This window comes from Doryrhamphus excisus, linkage group LG12, assembly GCF_037039965.1.
Source record: "Doryrhamphus excisus strain RoL-2023G ecotype Guam linkage group LG12, RoL_Dexc_Guam_v1.1, whole genome shotgun sequence".
Taxonomy (NCBI): domain Eukaryota; kingdom Metazoa; phylum Chordata; class Actinopteri; order Syngnathiformes; family Syngnathidae; genus Doryrhamphus; species Doryrhamphus excisus.
The window spans coordinates 670,001-690,425 of record NC_136368.1 but is presented as its reverse complement, the minus strand read 5'-3'; the positions used below and the strand labels follow the sequence as shown (position 1 = coordinate 690,425).

The 20,425-nt window shown below is 44.0% G+C and overlaps 2 protein-coding genes across 2 annotated transcripts in view; one reads left to right on the top strand and one right to left on the bottom strand.

Moving 5' to 3' along the window:
• The first annotated feature begins 1,212 nt into the window (after window positions 1–1,212).
• Window positions 1,213–3,856, top strand: ndufa10 (NADH:ubiquinone oxidoreductase subunit A10). Its single transcript, XM_058082988.2, has 10 exons — window positions 1,213–1,377; window positions 1,865–2,033; window positions 2,107–2,322; window positions 2,395–2,481; window positions 2,562–2,683; window positions 3,081–3,160; window positions 3,253–3,307; window positions 3,366–3,451; window positions 3,517–3,625; window positions 3,691–3,856. The coding sequence occupies exons 1-10, from the start codon at window positions 1,303–1,305 to the stop codon at window positions 3,757–3,759; spliced, it is 1,068 nt and encodes a 355-aa protein (XP_057938971.2). The 5' UTR covers window positions 1,213–1,302; the 3' UTR covers window positions 3,760–3,856.
• A 3,595-nt stretch (window positions 3,857–7,451) lies between these two features.
• LOC131135543 (contactin-associated protein-like 5) overlaps window positions 7,452–20,425 on the bottom strand; it is a 67,947-nt gene continuing 54,973 nt past the window's right edge. Inside the window, exons 15-24 of the mRNA XM_058081577.2 lie at window positions 19,385–19,512; window positions 18,202–18,372; window positions 17,450–17,668; window positions 16,569–16,808; window positions 12,858–13,067; window positions 11,770–11,903; window positions 11,587–11,674; window positions 11,321–11,521; window positions 9,604–9,672; window positions 7,452–8,169 (exon numbers count right to left, since the gene is read on the bottom strand). Of these exons, the coding sequence (XP_057937560.2) occupies window positions 7,961–8,169; window positions 9,604–9,672; window positions 11,321–11,521; window positions 11,587–11,674; window positions 11,770–11,903; window positions 12,858–13,067; window positions 16,569–16,808; window positions 17,450–17,668; window positions 18,202–18,372; window positions 19,385–19,512 (1,669 nt within the window). The 3' untranslated portion in view covers window positions 7,452–7,960. The remainder of the gene's footprint in view (window positions 8,170–9,603; window positions 9,673–11,320; window positions 11,522–11,586; window positions 11,675–11,769; window positions 11,904–12,857; window positions 13,068–16,568; window positions 16,809–17,449; window positions 17,669–18,201; window positions 18,373–19,384; window positions 19,513–20,425) is intronic.

The window sequence follows — 20,425 nt, the reverse complement described above, 5'->3', positions numbered from 1 at the left end:
TAGTATTTATACTTGTGCTGGCAGCTTGTATTGCTAATATGACATGCGCTCAAGCTGCCATTGGTTGCCCAACACATCATGTTTAATGCAGTTCAAACACGGGGTGGGAAATTCTAAAGCTTTTGGACTCCAGCCGACCACAGTGAGAGCCATTATCCACAAATAGCCAAAACATGGAACAGTGGTGAACCTTCCTAGGAGAGGCCACAAAAGACCCCACAACAAAATCCAAAGAAGTGCAGGCCTCACTTGCCTCAGTTAAGGTCAGTGTTCAAGACTCCACCCTAAAAAAAAAGACACTGGGCAAAACCGGCCTGCATGGCAGAGTTCCAAGACCACAACCACTGCTGGACAAGAAGAACATTAAGGCTGGTAAAACATTTTGATGATCCCCAAGACCTTCTTGGAAGGTGTGTGTCCCATCACATCTGGTATTTCAGAAAAAGAAGAGTCAAATATGGTGGTGGTAGTGTGATGGTCTGGGGCGGTTTTGCTGCTTCAGGACCTGGAAGGCTTGCTGTGATAAATGCAAAGTCCAAGTTATCAGTTTACCATTTATCACTCACATCCGTTTGTTTTCTTTGAACGTCATATTTGTAGTAAAGTGAAAGAGAAAGATAGATATACTCAGTGAAAAAATGAATGGAAGGGTTGCAGAAGAATGTTGCCATTTAAAAAAAATCGTTAAAAGATAGCAATATGAGTAATGGAATGATTAAATGCAACAGTGGTTTCCAATTGTGCACATATTTGTGATTATATTTTTATGTAAACATGCCAAATTGTTTATATTCATGCCTTTTCCACCTATACCGCTGCTGCACAAACTATTTGGCTATTGTAAATGTGTACATTTATATTTTTTAATTGTTTACCTTAAGTTTTGATAATGTCCACTTTACTGTTGAAAAAATAAATTTCCCCAAAAGCGTGACAAATAAATTTGCGCTATCCTTATTTGTAATATTATGGATGTTATTTTGGTATTGTCGAAGGTAGACGAAGAAATACTACCTCCTGCAGGTGAAAAGGTAGAGTCACACCACGGATTTATTGCACGATTTATTTATGTATAATGCAAGCTTTATTCATTATTATTTAGACCGTTTGCCCCATCAATAAAATATTTCAATGCTTTTATAAAACAATTTGACAAAATCTGTGAAAATCCGGCAGTGTCGTGGACACCTAAATATCAGACAACACGTAGCAAAGGACCCCAAATATGTGACGTAAACTTCAGTGGCCGGTTAACCAGTGGTACTTCGGGTCAGGTCGGAGGGTTCTGGAGGACACCTAACCATGGCCCTGAGGGCGATCCGGTTGGTCATTCCTTCGGGGAGAACCGCATTGAGATCAGCTAACGTCGCTCAGAAGGTACCGAGACAAAACGCACCGATTTTTGTTCCTTTTTTGGGGACTTCATTCTCACAAGGACATGCTAAGCTAGCATGTTAGCTAGCGGTATCGCGATCAGGCCAAATCTGCAAATGTATGACTTTAAAACACTACACATGAAATAATGTCCAAATACTACTTATAACGCATAACGTTGTTGAGGAGGGAGTTGATTATATTAATTAAATTAGATAAGGTCCATCACATTATCTGCGTTTGATAACATAATATAGCTAGCTAGTTACTCAAACACCTGACAAAAGGTTGCTTGTTTACGTCATGCTTTCACATCACTACAGTTTAGAAACAAAGCAACGTTAGACAGCTTTATGCGAGTAATTGCTACTTGGACATGATATTATTATCGAATTATTGAACCAGCACATCATGTTGCATGTTTATAATGAAGTCAATCCCAGCTGTATACATGTTATAGAATATACCATATACTCCGTTTGTCCTCCAGGCGTCCGTGCACACCACCCCGTCCAGGAATCTGGTGTATGGCTGGTGGGCCTACATGCTGGGGGAAAGGACCACGCCGCGCTTCAGTCAGTACAGCAAGATCATCTCCGTGGACGGCAACCTGGCATCAGGGAAAGGAGCGCTGGCGCAGAAGCTGGCCGACAAGCTGGGTAGGGGCGGCCTTTCACACAGAATGCAAATAAGGCGCCAGCCGCCTCGCTAACTTTCTTTGCATTTTGCCAGGGATGCTTTACATGCCCGAGGCCGATACCTTCTACCTGGACAAGATGACCGGGGAGAAGGAGCCCCTCTCCATTGACTTCAACGGAATGTGCAGCCTGGAGAAGTTCTACGAGGACCCCAAAGCTTCAGACGGGAACAGCTACAGACTGCAGCTGTGGATGTACACCATGAGGCTGCTTCAGTACTCTGACGCCATCGAACACCTGCTCACCACAGGTCAAGACCAAAGACCGCATCCCCTTTCTTGCCTCGTCACGACAACTAAAATGTTCCTCCTCTGTGTTCAAGGCCAAGGAGTCATCCTGGAGCGCTCCCCCTTCAGCGACATGGTCTTCCTGGATGCCATGTTCAAGCAGGGCTACATCAGGAAGGCGTGTATGTGTCGCCGCACGTCATGCTCCGCCTCACGTTTGGTTTGTCCTCGTGAGTCGATAGCGCCATCTTGTTTCCTGCAGGCGTGCAGCACTACGAGGAGATTAAACACATCAGCATCTGCGAGTTCCTGCCCCCGCACCTCGTTATCTACGTGGACGTGCCTGCCGAGGAGGTGCAGCGGAAGCTCAAACAGAGCGGCAGGGTAAGGGCGGGGCCTTTTTTCTTTCACCTTATATTAGCTCCCGAATGCTGATACTGTGTGGGATGCATGACGGTAAGATTTGATGAGCTAGCATGCTAGCACACTGCCGTTTATAACTTGATGCTACTACGGTCTTAGTTTTACACAATACGTAATAAGACCGGACGACTATAATGTAAATATGAATAAAATGGTGCACGCTAACAGACAATGTCGCTTGCTGCGTTATAAAGGAAATGCAACCATTCAATATGGTTATGTAGCATAACATTTATATCATAATTAATAAAAAATGGCCTTAAATGTTGTTGTTAATGTCGAGTAGATGGTAATTTATAGAGTCGCGAGGGAACAGAAGTTTGGATGTTTTTTTTAAACGTGGCGTCTTTCTCCCAAGCCACACCTTCAGAACGTGGACTTGGCGTACCTGAGGAGCATCGAGGACAGCTACAAGAAGTCCTTCCTGCCCAAAATCAGGTTAGTCGGCGAGTTGTGTCCTGGCTGCTAAGCCGTGATTATCAGCACGGCTAAATGAACCGAGCCAACATCGTAACTTGAATGTTTTCCAGTGAAGAGTCAGAGCTGCTAATGTACAACGCAACCCAAGCCCAGGACGTGGAGAAGGTAAGACGTTGGGAAGTTTCTTTTGGGACTTTGAGTCGGATGTTTACGTCTTTGTCAGGTGGCGGAGGACATCGAGTACTTGAAGTTTGAAAAGGGGCCGTGGCTGGATCAGGACGACGTCTCCTACCACCACATGAGAATACTGTGAGGGCGCCATTGTTCAAATGAAAAATGCCTGTTAACAAAACTCCTCCCACTCCTCCACGCAGTGTTCAGGACAAACAGGGGGTGGCGACGCTAACCCACATACCCAAGTTCCTCCCAGAGATCACCATCGGCGCTCACGACTTTGATGAAAAATACTACGCCTATCGATCGGTACGTGGACGCCACCTGTGACATCATCCGATACCACACGTCTCTTACGTCCGTCTCTCTTTCAGCTTCCCGGGAAGAAATACGCTCCTGGTTTCAACGCGGACGTCGGCGACAAATACCTCTGGCTCAAGTGAGGAAGCCGGCGACCAATCAGCTCGCAACTTGTACATCCTAAATATGTATGTGTGTATGGACAAAATAAATGTGGACTCGGCACACGGTCCGTCGCAATCGTTTGGCGCTTTCTTTTTAAAGCCCAGCATGCTAAATGCTAAATCGCATCAATGTTTTTTTTATATATTTTTTAAAAACATATAACATATATATAAAAGACTAGTTTAAAAAAAATCCATCCAAATGTTTTTCTTAGAAAATACACTTTATTTTTATTAATGAATAAATATTTACTTTTTTAACTAAAATAAGACTAAATAAATAAATGAAATGAAATAAAAATCGATGTAAAAAAATGCAAAATTTCCATAAAAATGTTTGTCTTGGAAAATATGAAATGTTAATTTATCTTAATCCATATTTACCGTTTTAACCAAATTTCCATCAGACATCAAATAAGTGAAATCAAATCAATGAAACTCCATTTCAGCCTCCAGCTGGGGTAGGCTCCAGCACCCCCACCCTAGTGAGGCTAAGCGGTAGAAAAAGACCAAATGGTAAATCCGTCCTGTTGGATCCCAAACACAAGGACGTCCATAAAGCGGAGACATATCACCAAGGCTATTTTTAGAAGCCCCAAATGAGAGGAATTGAACAAAAGCTCCAGCAGCTCTTATTAAAAATTCCGAAAGAGCCTTTGAACTTTCCATCTGAAAGAGAAGAAAAAGTCTGAAAGTAATTTAACGCTCCAAATTGTCGCCGACGGCGTTGGGTGCGTGTTGCCGGATGCCAGATCAATCTGAAGGCGGATTAGCGATGCCGTGCCGCCTGCTCCCGTTAATCAGTCGGAGCTTCCGAAGCGGTCGAGGACAGGTGAAGACGCCACAAGCCCATCAGCCATGCTGATGGTGTTGGCAAAGAGAGGTGGGGGGTGTAGCACTTCACCATGGCGACAGCAGGTGGCAGTGTTGCACTCTGGCTGGACTCAAGATGATCCTCTGCAGAGATCCTTGCATAGTCCTGGGTTGTGTTCCAGAGCTGGACCAGCCATCTATACCAGCCATCTATACCAGCCATCTATACCAGCCATCTATACCAGCCATCTATACCAGCCATCTATACCAGCCATCTATACCAGCCATCTATACCAGCCATCTATACCAGCCATCTATACCAGCCATCTATACCAGCCATCTATCTGCGGGTTCTCGTCAGTGAAGTACGGCCTAATTGATTCCAGAGGGAAACCTTTGCATCGAAGCCTAATAATAGAGCTCGTATTTACACAGCCATGCTTTGTTTGGCATTTACACATTGGTAAAAGGCTACCCTCTAGCGGCGAGCACATGCATTACAGGCAATAATAGGAAGCTCGTATTTACACAGCCATGCTTTGTTTGGCATTTACACATTGGTAAAAGGCTACCCTCTAGCGGCGAGCACATGCATTACAGGCAATAATAGCTCGTATTTACACAGCCTGATCAATAAAAGGTTGGAAGTCATGAATACAAATAATCTACTATGACAAACACTGTCCTGTTCACCGTAATTTTCCAGAATTACGGAGGCCCCTCGGGGACACGGGGGGGGGGGGGGGGGGGGTAAATCACTTTGATGGGTTTACTTTAAGGAAAGGCAGCGGCGAAATGAGCAGAAATGGAAAAGGTCAGTGAAGTAAACTTTCGCTGTTGTCGGAGTTCGTGGAAGACCGGAGAGAAGCGAGTTACTTTTTTATGACATTTATACGGTAGCACCTCGGCATAGGAGCGTCCTAGCTAACCACCGTTTTTTGACATGCTAAGGTCTTGCTAACATTTGGGTTAGCAAGTTAGCGGCAGGTGTTAGGGGTTAGCATGGTAGCATCATTACTATGTTCAACGTCAATGTTTGTTTTACTGCCACATCGTAAATAAAAAGCATCACACCTCATAAGACTTTTTTGTCATACTTTTTAAAAAAAAAATTCTCGTAATTTTTTGACTTTATTCTTTCGACATTACCTTTTTTCATAAATTTATTTTAGACTTTATTCTTGAATTTTTACAACTTTTTTTCACACAATTTCACGGTTTTGTCGTAGATTGGTGTCTTTTTCCTCGTAAATGTAAACTAACGAGGCCCAAAATAAAAGCCGATGCTTTCAATCCTGCAGACGCCAAAAGACGATCCCGAGGAAGCATCATTCCATATTTGTTCCATATTTGTTCCATATTTGTTCCATATTTGGACATGAGCGTGGCGGGGATCTTCTCATCACGGTGAACCTTCCGGCTTCTGAAGCTCTCCCACGACGGATGCTGCATTCCACTGTTTTCCAGTCGCTGAAGCAGGAAGTGGCTTGAAAGAGCATCCCGAACGCCACAGCTCGTTAACTCTGAGGCGTAGGGGGCGGGGTGGACGGGGTGGGGGCTGTTGTCTAAAAGCTAAAAACAGCCTTGTCTGGTGTGTGCGTGGGGGGGGGGGGGCAGCCCTGGAGTCACAACAGATGGCATGGGAAGCTAGCGAGAGGTTTTTTTTCCCATGAACGAGTAGCAGCTTCAGGCTTGTTACCAGCCGCCATCTTCAACCCGGGGCGGGGGGCGTGATCGCCTCCCCGCCAATTTACTGGCACGGCCCTCCTCATCGACGCAGACGGCGCCCTCTGATGGAAGCTATGAAGAGACGGCGACCACCGGCCCGACGACCGGCCCGGCGGCCATGTTGCTTCCACTGCGGGACGCGGCATAGCCTCAAGCTAGCTGCCGTCACAAAGCGGAATCAAGGTTGACTTTTCTTCACGTCGCTGCTCGCGTCCTCCAGGGTTTGGACCTTGGATGGACTCCAGTGGAAGACAAGATGTTTCAAAGTCACATTTCAAAGTCATGCATTCATTATCCCACCTCGGGATGGGACTTCTTTCTTTTTATTTCTTTTTTTACCCGTAGCTAGCTAGCGAGGGGAACCCCAGCCCATGAATATATCACACACCACGTCTGGAGGAGCGCCCTTGGTACCTTCCCCAACTGGGGCCAGTCGTGGGGACACGATGAACCACCATTTTCCTTCATTCGTTACTTTGAACGTCATCGCCTTACCTCGTGGGTCCAAAGTGCGGCCCGGGGGCCCTTCGGAAAGTACAATTTAACAACAAAGTACAGAAAACTGCAAAAATGGCTGCCGGGAACGATGCCAAAATTAAAGGGACAGGGACGCACTAGCGTACCTGCTAGCTCATGTAGCTCAGATTATAAGCAAAGAGACCGCTTTTAATGATCTGTCGCCGCTGCCGAGACCCGCCAAGACCCACCAAGACCCGCCAAGACCCACCGAGACCCACCAAGATCTGCCGAGACCCACGAGACCCGCCAAGACCCGCCGAGACCCGCCGAGACCCACCGAGACCCACCGAGAATTGCTGAGACCCGCCGAGACCCACAAAGACCCATGACACCAACGACACCCGCCAAGACCCACAAGACCTGCCGAGACCCACGAGACTTGCTGAGACCCACCAAGACCCACCAAGACCCACCAGTCCCACCGAGACCTGCCGAGACCCACGAGACCCGCAGAGAACTGCAGAGAACTGCCGAGACCCGCCGAGACACCGACACCCGGTCTTGGTTAGGTGTGGTTCAGGACAAGACAAAGGTGTTTAATTGCTGATGTTTGGTCCTTTTCTGGGTCTTGGTCAGATGCTCCGGTCTAGGCTGAGACCCCGAGTATCCTGAATCGTACCTAGTCCACACACGTACAACTTCCTTCACATACTAGAATCCTTTTATTAAGTCCTCATGATACTCTTAGGATACATCATCTTTTGGAAAAATAATAATAGTAAGACGAGGAGAAGAAGGAGCACGTCATCAAAGGAACGACACGCTTGGCAAGAAGCCCAACGACCCCCCAGCACCAAGGGGGCAGAGCTCCGCCCACAAGGCCAACAAAAGAGCTGTTCCGTCCAGGATTTAAGTGGCGCTCCACAGTTTGATGTCCGAGCCGAAACGTTAGCTTAGCCTTCACCTTCTTGCTTCTCCGAGGGCCACAACGTGCGCACGGGGCGCTCCCCCCGCAGGTAGCGTCCCCTTGAAATGCGGCTTCTCGCCACGGCGCTCCGGGCCGAGACGTTCATCTTCCACTTTGTACATGTTGGCAAAGATAGGAGCCGCTTCCACTTCCTGTCTGGCTTGTTGGGGTCAATGAGGCGTCCGTCCGTCCGTCGTGTGGAATCTCGCTAGATCAGATGTAGTACTCCTTCATGTTGTCCCTGACGGAGGCGTGGGGGCGCCTGTCAGTCCTGTAGTCCATGTACACGCCGCCGGCGCCCCCGGCCGACGCCACGCCCTCCCGCTTGACCTCGCTCGTCCTCGCTTGTCGCCGCTGGTAGAGGAGGCGGGCGGTGGCGGCCAGAGCGCACGCCCCGATGAAGACGGCCGCCGCGACCACTCCTGGGGAACACAAGCACCTCGTTACGCCGTCAGCCAATTACGTTGCGTCCGCTGACGTGAGGCCACACCCACAGATGGACGCTCTTGGACTCAAAATGTTTTCTTTCTTATTCCGCCGTTTTTTTACCATGCTAACTTTAGCATGCTAACATGAGCATATTAGCATTTTAGCTGTTTTCAGGGGTAGAGACCTATATAAGCACTTAGTGCTATCATGTCAGGTGTTAGCATGTTAGCACTAGCATGCTAACATGAGCATATTAGCATTTTAGCTGTTTTCAAGGGTAGAGACCTATATAAGCACTTAGTGCTGTCATGTCAGGTGTTAGCATGTTAGCACTAGCATGCTAACATGAGCATATTAGCATTTTAGCTGTTTTCAAGGGTAAATACCTATATAAGCACTTAGTGCTATCATGTCAGGTGTTAGCATGTTAGCACTAGCATGCTAACATGAGCATATTAGCATTTTAGCTGTTTTCAAGGGTAGAGACCTATATAAGCACTTAGTGCTGTCATGTCAGGTGTTAGCATGTTAGCACTAGCATGCTAACATGAGCATATTAGCATTTTAGCTGTTTTCGGGGGTAGAGCCCTATATAAGCACTTAGTGCTGTCATGTCAGGTGTTAGCATGTTAGCAGTAGCATGCTAACATGAGCATATTAGCATTTTAGCTGTTTTCAAGGGTAAATACCTATATAAGCACTTAGTGCTGTCATGTCAGGTGTTAGCATGTTAGCACTAGCATGCTAACATGAGCATTAGCATTTTAGCTGTTTTCAAGGGTAAAAACATATATAAGCACTTTGTGCTATCATGTCAGGTGTTAGCATGTGAGCATAGTAGCATTGTTTTGGACATTTTCAGAAGTATTAACACATGCAGACACAGGGGCTGTATGCAAACATTAGCATGTTAGCATGCTAATGTTAGCATTGTAGCCATTCTTTTTTTTAGCCATTTTTGTAGCCATTCTTAGTGCTACACATGCTAAGCATACCTCTAAGTTACAGCTAATATTTAGAAAAACAATCTTAATTACAAACAATATCTATAGCGATATGAAGGTGAAGGTTTGTATTACATCCCGTGAGAATATACAAAAATCAGATAATTACACGAAGAAATAATTATTTGTGATGATGAATAATAAATAAGCAATACTGGGACCGTTTTAGCGCTCATTCATACGCCAAGGAAAAGCTTGAAGGAAAAGCTGTGACGCGTCGTCGGCACGGTGGCGCCACGATCCATATTTTCCGCGCCTATCAATCGATTGGCTTAAACGTGAAGGATTACTCTGCCGACGCTTATCAGCAGGCGGCAGGCGAGTCTTGATGTCCTGGTTTGTCCACAACGTGCACACAAATAATCACGGACAAATGCGGCCGCTCCTCGTGTCGCGTTTGTTGGCGTGGAAAAAGACTTTTACCTGCTATGACGGCCACATCGTTCCGCGTGTCCCGCTGCTCCTTCCCGTTATTTGCCGTCACCGTTTGATCTGCAAAATGGAGACGTTTGTTGGAATCGGACGTTTGTTTTCTTTTGTAGGGTGACACTAACAACGTTAGCATGTTAGCCGATGCTAACAGACGACACGAGCAGTAAACACCAAACATTTCACAACACATTCTTTGATTCGGCTTCGTTTTCACGCCGGATGCCTTTCGAGAAGTACAACAAAGTATTAGGGTTGCCTTGGAAACCTGAGATTTACAAAACAACGTCACAAATTTACCACTTTTTTCTCATGCATGTAAAACTTTTTTCTCATAAATTTACAACTTTATTCTAGTAAATTTATGACTTTTTTCTCATTAATTTACAAATTTATTCTTGTGAATTTATGACTTTTTTTCTCATAAATTTACAACTTTATTCTCATAACTTTATGACTTTTTTCCTCATGAAATTACAATTTTATTCTTGTGAATTTAAGACTTTTTACTCATCAGTTTACTAATTTTTTCTCATAAATTTACAACTTTATTCTTGTAAATGTATGACTTCTTTCTCATTAATTTACAAATTTATTCTTGTGAATTTCTGACTTTTTTTCTCATAAATGTACAACTTTATTCTCATAACTTTATGACTTTTTTTTCATGAAATTACAATTTTATTCTTGTGAATTTAAGACTTTTTACTCATAAGTTTACTAATTTTTTCTCATAAATTTACAACTTTATTCTTGTAAATGTATGACTTTTTTCTCATTAATTTACAAATTTATTCTTGTGAATTTATGACTTTTTTCTCATAAATTTACAACTTTATTCTCATAACTTTGATTTTTTTCTCATGAAATTACAATTTTATTCTTGTGAATTTAAGACTTTTTACTCATAAGTTTACTAATTTTTTCTCATAAATTTACAACTTTATTCTTGTAAATGTATGACTTTTTTCTCATTAATTTACAAATTTATTCTCGTGAATTTATGACTTTTTTCTCATAAATTTACAACTTTATTCTAGTAAATGTATGACTTTTTTCTCATTAATTTACAAATTTATTCTTGTGAATTTATGACTTTTTTCTCATAAATTTACAACTTTATTCTCATAACTTTATGACTTTTTTCTCATGAAATTACAATTTTATTCTTGTGAATTTAAGACTTTTTACTCATAAGTTTACTAATTTTTTCTCATAAATTTACAACTTTATTCTTGTAAATGTATGACTTTTTTCTCATTCATTTACAAATTTATTCTCGTGAATTTATGACTTTTTTCTCATAAATTTACAACTTTATTCTCATAACTTTATGACTTTTTTCTCATGAAATTACAATTTTATTCTTGTGAATTTAAGACTTTTTACTCATAAGTTTACTAATTTTTTCTTGTAAATTTATGACTTTTTCTCATAAAATTACAACTTTATTCTCTTAAATTTATGACTTTTTTCTCATAAGTTTAGTCATTTCTTCTCATAAATTTACAACTTTATTCTTGTAAATTTTTTTCTCATAAAATTACAACTTTATTCTCGTAAATGTATGACTTTTTTCTTGTAAATTTACAACCTTATTCTCGTAAATGTATAACTTTTTTCTCCCAGATTTTCCAACCCCATCTTGCAAATGTCCAACTTGGTTCTTTTTCACTGAGAAACCCAAAACAGCGTAAAAACCGAGTGACACCTTGCAAAGATCGGGAGGAGGAGTCAGCCAGAGCGCCGCAGTTGGATTGGACGAGGGGGCCGTGCACGCTGACCAACGAGCTTCCGGGGTTGGTCAGCGCCGCCTTGAGCAGAGCCACGTTGTTGAACTGGACCAACGAGAGGCAGCCTACGAAACCTCGGGACGCCGCCTCCATGGCCTCCTCGCTGAAAGCCTCCCGTCCTGGAACGACGTAGACGCTCGCCTTCACCTTCAACGCCGCCGCACAGACAAGATGGCCGACTTACCGAGGACTCTGCCCAGCGTCAAGGTTCTCATCAAGACCGGGTCTCCGTCCGAGGACAGGGTGTACTTCCTGTGGATATCCTGGTCCAGCTGATGGAAAAAGTTCTACATCAGCACATATCAGCCCATAAACACCACTGGGTGTCGTCCAGGAGCCCCGCCCCTCCCCAACCACGTGGCCTCACCTGGACGTAGAGCTGGTCCTCCACTCGGTGGATTCTCACACGATGGAGACGCCCGTCTGCCAGGTTGGCGGAGGTCGGGCGGAAGACGTCCGGCTTCCTGTCCGTCTGCAGGCGGTACCAGATCTGGAGGCTCCCTGAAAAAGCAGAGGGACATCAACCCCGCGCACATTTCCTCGCGTGCCACTTTCACTTTCAGTTGACTACAGCCTCATTTCACTTTCTTAGCCTGAATGCTAAATGGCAAAACTAACTCACTGGACTCCTCACTAATGTTGCTAGGCAACACATTTGTTTACTCTTACTTTGTCTTCTTCATTGGCTAATACGAGTGTTCACACATTTTCTCTCTAACATGTCAGTCAATGTTATCTTATTTATGTCTTATTTTCTCTTATTATGTCCACTATATTGGGTAATAGGAGTGTAAAGGTCACTATAGGGGTGTTATTTCATGTCTACAGGGCTCTAACAATGTTACAAAGTGTATTTAAAAGGTGATAAACATGTTTTCTAGGTCTTATTTTCTCTTATTATGGCAACAAAATCGGTCATTAGGAGTGTCAAGGTGACTATAGGGGTGTTATTTAATGTCTACAGGGCTCTAACGATGTTTAAAAGTGCATTTAAATGTTGATAAACATGTTTTCTATGTCTTATTTTCTCTTATTATGGCTACTACATTGCTCAATAGGAGTGTAAAGGTGACTATAGGGGTGCTATATCATGTCAACGGGGCTCTAATGTTTAAAAGTGTATTTAGAAGGTGGTAAACATGTTTCCTATGTCTTATTTTCTTATTATGTCCACTATATTGGGTAATAGGAGTGTAAAGGTGACTATAGGGGTGCTATATCACGTCTAGAGGGCTCTAATGTTTAAAAGTGTATTTATAAGGTGGTAAACATGTTTCCTATGTCTTATTTTCTTCTTATTATGTCTACTATATTGGGTAATACAAGTGTAAAGGTGACTATAGGGGTGCTATTTCATTACTAGAAAGCTCTAAAGTTAAAACATGTATTAAAAAAAATAATCAATGAATTAAAATCAAGTTTCAAGCCGCCAACGTGTAGCGTTTCCCGACGTACCGTTCCTGGCCAGGATGACGGCGACGTACTGGCGGCTGAGGGTGCTGACGGACAGCAGCATGGCGGGACACTGCGAGGTGATGAAGCTGAAGGAGACGTCCTCGCGGGCGCGGCCGCTCTCCGCCCGCCAGCTTTTGTTCAGCATGACGGAGAAGGGCTCCTGAAGCGTGTAGGTCAGCGAGGACTCCTCGTCGAAGGACACCGACACTTCTGAAACACAGCGGAAGCCAGCTTCAGAAACGGGACGCCAGTGGACGCCAGTGGACGCCATCGCCTCCTCTTCTCCCCTCAACCATCCGTTTGCCGCCCGTGACAGCGCCCGCAAATGAGAATCGAACAACTGTCGTCACGCCGTGAAGCCACGCTTGATTGATATCATCATCATCACCCCCCCTCCCCCCACATAAAGACGTCAACCGCCATATTTTGTCTCCAGGCGAGGCGAGTGGACGGAGACGTCCGGCTGGGGTTTGCTTTGCGTATAACAGGAGGTTTTGTCACATAGAGGATCTTTGACTAGTGGGATTTTTTTAGTAACAGGTGAAACCTGTTATATTGAAGATCTTTGACCTTTGACTAGCATTTTTTTTAGGAGGCTCCTGCCATAGAGGATCTTTGACAAGTGTTTTTTGCAATTGGTCTTCAAAAACAGCAGAGCCCTCCTATCATATAGTTGATCTTTGATTGTTTTTTCTCAGGCAGCTCCTGTCACATAGAGGATCTTTGACACGTGTTTTTTTGCAATTGGTCTTCAAAAACAGCAAAGCCCTCCTGTCACGTAGTGGATCTTTGACGAGTATTTTTTTTTGCATTTGGTCCTGAAAAACAGCAGAAACCTCGTATCTTATAGAGGATCTTTGACGAGTGTTATTCTTTTACGAGTGTTTGTTTTAACAGGTGGCTCCTGTCACATAGAGGATCTTTTTATTATTAGTATTGATTTTTTATTTTACAATTGGTCCTCAAAAACAGCAGAGCCCTCCTATCATATAGTTGATCTTTGATTGTTTTTTTCTCAGGCAGCTCCTGTCAGAGGATCTTTGACTTGTGTTTTTTTTTTCAATAGGTTGTGAAAGACAACAGGAGGTTTTGTCATATAGAGGATCTTTGACTATTGGAATTATTTTGGTAATAGGTCCTCTAAAAAAGGCGAAACCTCCTGTTATATAGAAGATCTTTGACCATTGACTAGCCTTTTTTAGGATGTTCCTGCCATAGAGGATCTTTGACAAGTGTTTTTTTTTTCAATAGGTTGTTTGACAGCAGTAGGTTTTGTCATATAGAGGATCTTTGACCAGGGATTTTGCTGTCGAAAACACCAAGGTAGTGCAGTACATTAGGTAGTACAGGATTGTACTACAGTAGCATGATGGAGCGCCATCAGGTGGTCCACAGCATAGCGGCTCCCGAGTGACGCGGCGTCCAGTAGAAAGCCAACAACGGGTCTCGCAGGGCGGCGGCCAACGGCATGAGACGGCGGGTCGTTAGGCCACGCTAGCGACCAAATGGCCGGCCGAGATAAAGGAAGCGGGTCGTGGAAAATCAAGTCAATGAAGCCCAACGGGGCCGTAAAAAGACAAAGGAGGGAAGAGGACAGAAAGGAGGAAGATGATTGGACTCAGCCTTGCAGAGAAATAAGAAGCTTCTCTTAATCCTCGCGGCGCTGCAACAAGATGGCGGGGAAATGTCATCAAGGTGACCCGAGATGAATTAGATGAATTAGAGCACAGGAGGGATGCTGGCTACGCTAAGCGGATTGGAGTACTACTATTGTACTATGGAGTACTACTACTGATACTGGTCTTACCGTGGCTTTATGACATAATTACATAGCATGCATGACTCATCAGTTAGTTTGACACCCCCCCCCCCCCCCCCCGACCCATGACCAGCAACTGCACAACATTTCAACACAAGCATGACTTTTTATCCACAAACTGAAAATTATTATTATTATTATTATTATATTGTTCTCATAATATTGGCACTTCACTCTTACAAAATGACTTGATTTTTGCTGTTTTTCCAATATTCCACGGGACAATGCAAAAATACTAAGAAATAAAACCAATATTGATGACCACGTGGCCAAGTGTTAAGAAGCAGAGTAATGGCGACATCTAGTGTCGGCTGTTGGAATGACACTCGTATTATTGTGTATTATGATCTTTGTATGGTCATGTATTACGATGTTAGGTTTGCACTATCATGGATTATGATTATGATTAACATCTGGAAGTGCCAAATGTACCACAGTAGTACCACATTAGTACCACAGTAGTACCACAGTAGTACCAGAGTAGTACAATAGGAGTGTGTCATCCTCGCACAGAAGATGTCTTTTTAGGTCCTTAACAACGGCACAGCCCTCTTGTCATATATAGGATCTTTGAGTCCTCTTTTATTTTTTTTTTTACAGGCAGCTCCTGTCATATAAAGGATCTTTGACTAGCTTTTTTTTAGGTCCTTAAAAACAGTACAGCCCTCCTGTCACATATTGTGGATCTTTGAGTCGTGTTTTATTATTCTTTTGGTTATTTGCAGGCAGCTCCTGTCATATAAAGGATCTTTCACCAGCTTTTTTGGAAGGAGGCTCCTGTCATAGAGAGGATCTTTGACAAGTGTTTTTTTGTCATTGAGAGGATATTTGAATAACGTTTTTTTAAACAGGCAGCTCCTGTCAAATAAAGGATCTTTGACTAGCTTTTTTGGAAAGAGGCTCCTGTCATATAGAGGATCTTTGAAAAGTGATTTTTGTCATTGAGAGGATCTTTGAATAAATTTTCTTTTACAGGCAGATCCTGTCATATAAAGGATCTTTGACTTTTTTTTGGCAGGAGGCTCCTGTCATATAGATGATCTTTGACAAGTGATTTTTGACAGGAGGCTCCTGTTATATAGAGGATCTTTGACAAGTGATTTCTTTGTCATTAAGAGGATCTTTGAATAACATTTTCTTTTTAACAGGCAGCTCCTGTCATATAAAGGATCTTTGACTTTTTTTTGGCAGGAGGCTCCTGTCATATAGATGATCTTTGACAAGTGATTTTTGACAGGAGGCTCCTGTTATATAGAGGATCTTTGACAAGTGATTTCTTTGTCATTAAGAGGATCTTTGAATAACATTTTCTTTTTAACAGGCAGCTCCTGTCATATAAAGGATCTTTGACTAGCAAGAGGCCCGCCTCATAGAGAAGATCTTTGACTAGAGTCTCCTGTCACATAGAGGATCTCTGTCGACCGTGTCTATCGTGCTACAGTAGCTCCACCTGTACCCTACGTTAGCAACACTAGCATAGCCGCGTGGTGCTACTGTGCTAACGCTGCATTGCAACACCGTCCACATCGTCAGGGGTCAGGGGTCATTTCGCTGGGGGTGAATCAGAGCCGGCATCAAATCGTTGAGGGAAGGAGATTTAGTTTTAAGCCCAGAAGTTTTTAAGCGAGCGTTTGATTTCCTCTTCTCTGAAAGAGAGGGAGATGATAGATTTGTAAAAGTATCTTTTGCACAGCAGGGGACTCCAATTTGCTGCCATTTGTCTTTTTGCAAGAAAAGAAGAAGACGGTAAAGACGCTTTGGAGGATGAGTCCCTCAAGCTAAAATGCTCCTTCCTTCATCGCACAGCAAGCGCGGGTACGTTAGCTTAGCATCTTGATGGCCAAGAGGTAATGGAGCGTCTCCCTCCTACGGCGAGATTAATGGAGCGTTACCTTGGTTACAGGAGGTCCCCGCGTAGGCCGACAGCGAGCAGTCGCAGGCGTAGCCGTTGCTCTTCTCGATGCACCGCCCCCTGTTGTGGCAAAGGCTGCTGGAGCCGCTGCAGTAGCCGGGGCAGCCGGCGCTCACGCCCGGAGTCATCTTGGCGCGCTCCTCCAGGTCCAAGCCCCGCCCGTTGACCAGCAGGCTCCTGACGCAGCCCAAGAAGCCCCTCTGCAGCGACGTGGTCCCGCCTGCCGAGACCACCGGCTGGTTAGTTAGATGATGCTAACGCCCCACCTTAAACCTTCAAATCAATTTTAGGGTCCAGCTATTATTTTCGGTATTTTTTTTCCCGTTATATACGTTATTTTCGTAAACATTGAAGGCAACTTTAGAGTTACAGACCCAAAATCAAACGACCATAACGTACTTTTGTAAACATTGAAGGCAATTTTAGAGTGCAACAAATGTATCACAGTTGTTTTCGTAAAATATATCGCCAATTTTTGAGTCCAAAAAAAGTACCGTACATTGTTTTCCTAAACATTAAAGTCCAACGAACATATCGGATCATTTTTCGTAACCATTACTGACAAAGAAACGTAACAAATTGTTAAAGTCCAAGTTTCGTAAGTACTCCGTTATATTTGTTGGCGCTTAAAGGGTTTAACTCCTATTTCCAAGCGCCCCAAGGCATGCTGGGTAGCGAGGCGGCAACCACAATCTGAGCTTTGAACGTTGACTATCACGAGCTTCCTTGTTCACTTCTCCTCCACGTATTTGGCAATCAAGCAAAAATACCACAAGTTACCCGGCATGCCTTGCGGCAGGACTACATGTGTGAGTATTTTGGTGGCCATGTTTAAGACGGGACTGGACGGGGCGCTCGTACCCACAAAGAGTTGGCTGCTCAGCTTTAAGGGCAGCTGCTGGTCGGCGGGGGCGGCCAGGAAGCGAGCGGGGAGCTGGTCCACCTGCAGCGAGGCCTCCTTGACGTTGTGGTCCGCCCTCACATGGTGCCACTGCCTGTCGTTGAGCGGAACGTGGGACTTGACCGACAGCAGCGCCGCGCCGCTTCCCACGTCAAAGGAAAAGGACACGGTGGAGGGAGCTGCAGAAGACAAGCGCACATCGGGAAGGTGGAGGAATATACGTATTAGAATAGGACGCGTGTTGCTCCCGATGTGAATACACAATTCCCCCGTCAGGTTTGTCGACAAAGCTGTGTGTAATGAAGAACATCACCTCCGCTGCAACAAAGCATCCGCCGCGGCGCTCACACTCGCTCCTCTGAATGGGAAAGCACCCGGCGCTCTTCCCGGCGCTCGTCACAGCGCTCGTCACGGCGCCAGACGAGAACAAGCTCGCAGGGCCCGAGCGCATTCCTTCATTATTTACGTTCATTCTCACGCCACATTGCTCTACGCTCGGAAGGCCCGCTTCCAGCCGCCTTTATCCGGGTCACGCTTGAGCGCCGCCACAGCTCCCTGCGCTTTTAGCGCTGTGCACAATCACACATGCGTGTATATTTCTATATTCCACAATAACGTCGATGGGAAGGCTAACAATGGCGGGAATTGGGATTAGTCCCGTTTCCCGTTTCACAACATTTCGCTCAAAACATTGTCGTCGGCGAGGACTCACAGCTCAGCTCCACTCGGAGGAAGTCCTTGAGGCCCAGGCTCTCCACAAACACCCCCGAAGGAGCGCTGGTCTTGAAGTAGAAGGAGACGTCGGAGGCGGGCTCGCCGGGCGAGGTGGGGAAGTAGAGGTAGGACGACTCCTGGTAGAACGTGGCGGCGTTCCACATGGACCCTGAGGGAACGAGGCAAACAAATATGTACATAAATATGTAGATAAATAGACATATAAATATACATTGGAGTCGTCAAGGAAACATGGAGGAGCGTGGAACCGCATCTTGGAAACAGCGAGGAGGATCACAGACACGCTGAAAAGATTGAAATAACATCTGATGTATGCTGCTGTTGTACAAATAAAATACATGAAAATACATATTTTGTTATTTGGATTCATTTTCTTCTTTTTATTCATTTTATTTTTGTATGATTCTGTTTTTTTTCTTGAAAAAACATTAAAATACACCAAAATATACATACCGTATAAATAAAAAAATTAATAAAATACATTTTTGCAATACCACAAAAGTCAAAGACAATTTTAAAGGAAATATGTCATAGTATTTTTCATTTTTTAAATTAATTTAATTTAATTAGTTCATTAATTTGTTTAATTAATCGGTTTAATTCCTTTATTTATTTTATATTTAGAATTGTTCTTTTGTGAATACTACTATCCTACACTAGTATTTTGTTATTTAAGTATTATTTATGTATTTGATTATTTCTCTTTAATGTTTATCTTGTTATTCTTTTTCTTATTTACTTCATTTTTTTTTAAAAAAACTTTATTTAATTTTCAAGATTCTTATTTCTATGACTCTTATTTTATGATTACTTTTCTTTTATTTTTGGGGACATTACTGTATGATTATTTTTTAGTCTTTTGATTAATTTCATTTCAATTTTAAGATAATTTTTCTTATTATTCATTCCGTTTGATTTCCACCGTTATTATTTCATGAATATTTTTGTTATTCATTTAGTCATTTTGATGACTTTATTCAATATTATTTTTCTTATTATTCACTTTTATTTGATGAGTATTATGTTATTATTATTATTTATGATTATTTTGTCATCAATCAATCAATTTATCAATAGGCCAAGCCAGTTGCAGTAAAAGGGGTGTCTTTGATAAGACCGGGCCCAGACCCCCCAGTCCCGCATCCAGTGTGATCACCTACTGTCTCCATAGCAACGCAGTGGCCCCACGTGGTAGACGGCCTGCGATCCGGCCCTCCCGACATCCCCGATGACGACCTGGCTGACTGGCAGGTGGTCCTTGAAGGAGAGGACGCCCGTGTCGTTGGACCTGTGACAGACGTGGAACAAAGCGGGCGATCAGCAAGCCGCCACAAACCAGGGTGGGGTGGGAGGGCGCCCCTGAGGGACGGGACGCCTCGACGGGAGCGGGAGATAAGGGCGGCCATTCTCCCGCGTTAGCACAGGAGGCAGAGCAAAGACATTAAAGCCATTTATCAGCGGGGAGACAAGCGCCCGTGGAAATATGCAAACGGCAAATGCCGAATCGGCTTTGGAGTGGATTAACTCCAACGCACGCAAATGCAAAGACACTTCAAGCGCTTTAAAGCGGGAAAATTCTAATGAAGCTTTGCTTGCCCTGAAACTTCTAATAGTTTGATGATTGCATTATTATGTATAAGCTACGGCTTCAAAAGTGGAGCCACTTTAAAGATGAATGAACAGATGAATCAATTACTGGATTATTGCAGGATGCGGCTTTTTACCATTCCTAAAGCGCCCACGTTATGTACTCTGGTATTTCCAAAACGCTTTTTTATATACGTGTCAGAGGTGCCGCCATCGGCTGTTGGACGTGACTGACAATTTTGAACACACAGGTGCCCTGCTAACCACGCTGCTAACGTTACACTTTAGCATCATGCTAAGTTAACACTGAGCTGGACAGCCTGGCATCTATGGAAGAGCAAAGGACGCTGACGAGGCTCCTTTCCATCCTGGACAACCAGCATCATCTACCATCTCCGACAATACGGCCGCTTCTGTGGCAGATTACTATCACTGTCCATCAATGAAAGACGAAGCAGATCCATCCATCCATCCAATTATCTAGCCAAGGAGGCTCCTTTCCATCCTGAACAACCAGCATCATCTACCATCTCCGACAATACGGCAGTTTCTGTGGCAGATTACTATCACTGTCCATCAATGAAAGACGAAGCAGATCCATCCATCCAATTATC